At 43.1% G+C, this 1,750-nt stretch overlaps 1 protein-coding gene across 1 annotated transcript in view; it reads left to right on the top strand.

Moving 5' to 3' along the window:
* Positions 1-20: 20 nt before the first annotated feature.
* LOC104991683 (antigen WC1.1-like) overlaps positions 21-1,750 on the top strand; it is a gene marked incomplete at its 5' end in the record, with an annotated part of 43,185 nt that continues 41,455 nt past the window's right edge. The window contains one exon of the mRNA XM_010844262.1: positions 21-341. Coding sequence (XP_010842564.1) covers positions 21-341 — 321 coding nt within the window. The remainder of the gene's footprint in view (positions 342-1,750) is intronic.

The following is a 1,750-nucleotide window of genomic DNA, read 5'->3' on the forward strand; positions in this document are numbered from 1 at the left end:
TGTCTGTGTCTCTCTTGCAGATCTGGAGCTGAGGCTGAAGGATGGAGGTCACCGCTGTGAGGGGAGAGTGGAAGTGAAGCACCAAGGAGAATGGGGCACAGTGAATAATTACAAGTGGGGCTTAGAAGAGGCAGCTGTGGTGTGTAGACAGCTGGGTTGTGGAGCTGCTGTTGATGCTCTCCAAAGAGTTCACTTTGGACCAGCAGTTGGCCCCATTTGGTTTAATGTTATTTACTGCAAAGGGACAGAGTCAGATATCACAGAGTGTAGTTATCCTACTGTTAAAGACTATCGTCCTGAGGGCCTTTCCCATGATCAGGATGCTGGAGTAGTCTGCTCAGGTAAGGCTTGTCTGGTCTGGGAGGGGATCTCCAGCAGGAAAAGCCTCAGTCTCATTCCCAGCCTAACTATAAGAATATGGATCACAGACTTTAGTGCATACTTGGGTGAAGATTCCAGTCACACAGTTATTTCTAGAGCATTAGGTGTTCAAGGGAGCAGAAGGACTTTCTTGGCAATGGACAGTAAAGGCTCCAGATCCAGTGTGCACTGTGCCCTTCTGGTCTGAGTGATGTGTCACAGGAGGCAGTGAGGTGAGATCAAATGTTTCATACATGTACAACTGCCTGCTTGAAACTACCTTAATTAGGTTAATGTAGTAGTAGTACCATCGTAGTTTTTTGTATTTTTTTCATGGGATGGTCAGACAAGTGCAGCTCTAAGAGGGGATATAGGAGAGGTGCAGGTAAGGAGAGGTGTGAGTTTATTATACTCACAGATCCTAGAGAGACAGAATATCAGTAGGTGGGTACTTGGGGGAGGTGCCAGTAGAACACCCTGATCCAAGCAGTGGTGCCCCCAAAATGGAGTGTGAGGACCCATGGACAAGTGACAAATACACACACACACACACACACACACACATATATATATAGATATAGATATAGATATATATGTCTTGTTTTCATTTTCATCCAGCTAGTCTCTGTCTTTTGGTTAGAGCATTGAATCAGTTTACATTTAAGGTAATTATGGAAATGTATGTTCTCACTGACACTCTGTTAATTGCTTTGTATTTTTTTGGTAGGTCTTTTTTTCTTCCCTTCCTCTTTGGTTCTCTTCTCATGATTTGATGGCTATCTTTAATGCTGTGTTTGAATTCCTTTTTCTTTATTGTGTGAATATATATTGTAGATTTTTGATTTGTGGTTACCATGAGGTTTTGATATGCAGTCTATTGCAAGTTTCTGATCTTTTAATTTCCAATGGGTTTCCAGTATCTTGCATTTTTACTCTCCTCACGATTGCTAGTTTTGGTATCATGTTTGTGTGTGAATGCTTTCCTAACTTCATTGTATGTTTGCTTTTACTGGTAAGCTTTCTTATTCATACTTTTCTTTTTTCTTCTCTGGCCTTTTAATTTTCTGCCTAGAAAAGTTCCTTTACCTCTTGGAAGTTGGTATGCTGCTGCTGCTGCTGCTAAGTCACTTCAGTCATGTCCGACTCTGTGCAACCCCACAGATGGCAGCCCACCAGGCTCCCCGTCCCTGGGATTCTCCAGGCAAGAACACTGGAGTGGGCTGCCATTTCCTTCTCCAATGCATGAAAGGGAAAAGGGAAAGTGAAGTCGCTCAGTCATGTGCAACTCTTAGCAACCCCATGGACTGCAGCCTATCAGGCTCCTCCGTCCATGGGATTTTCCAGGCAAGAGTACTGGAAAAAAAAGAAAAAAGAAAAAAAAAAAGAGTGC

Source organism: Bison bison, unplaced genomic scaffold (assembly GCF_000754665.1).
Source record: "Bison bison bison isolate TAMUID 2011002044 unplaced genomic scaffold, Bison_UMD1.0 scf7180017847920, whole genome shotgun sequence".
Classification (NCBI taxonomy): Eukaryota; Metazoa; Chordata; class Mammalia; order Artiodactyla; family Bovidae; genus Bison; species Bison bison.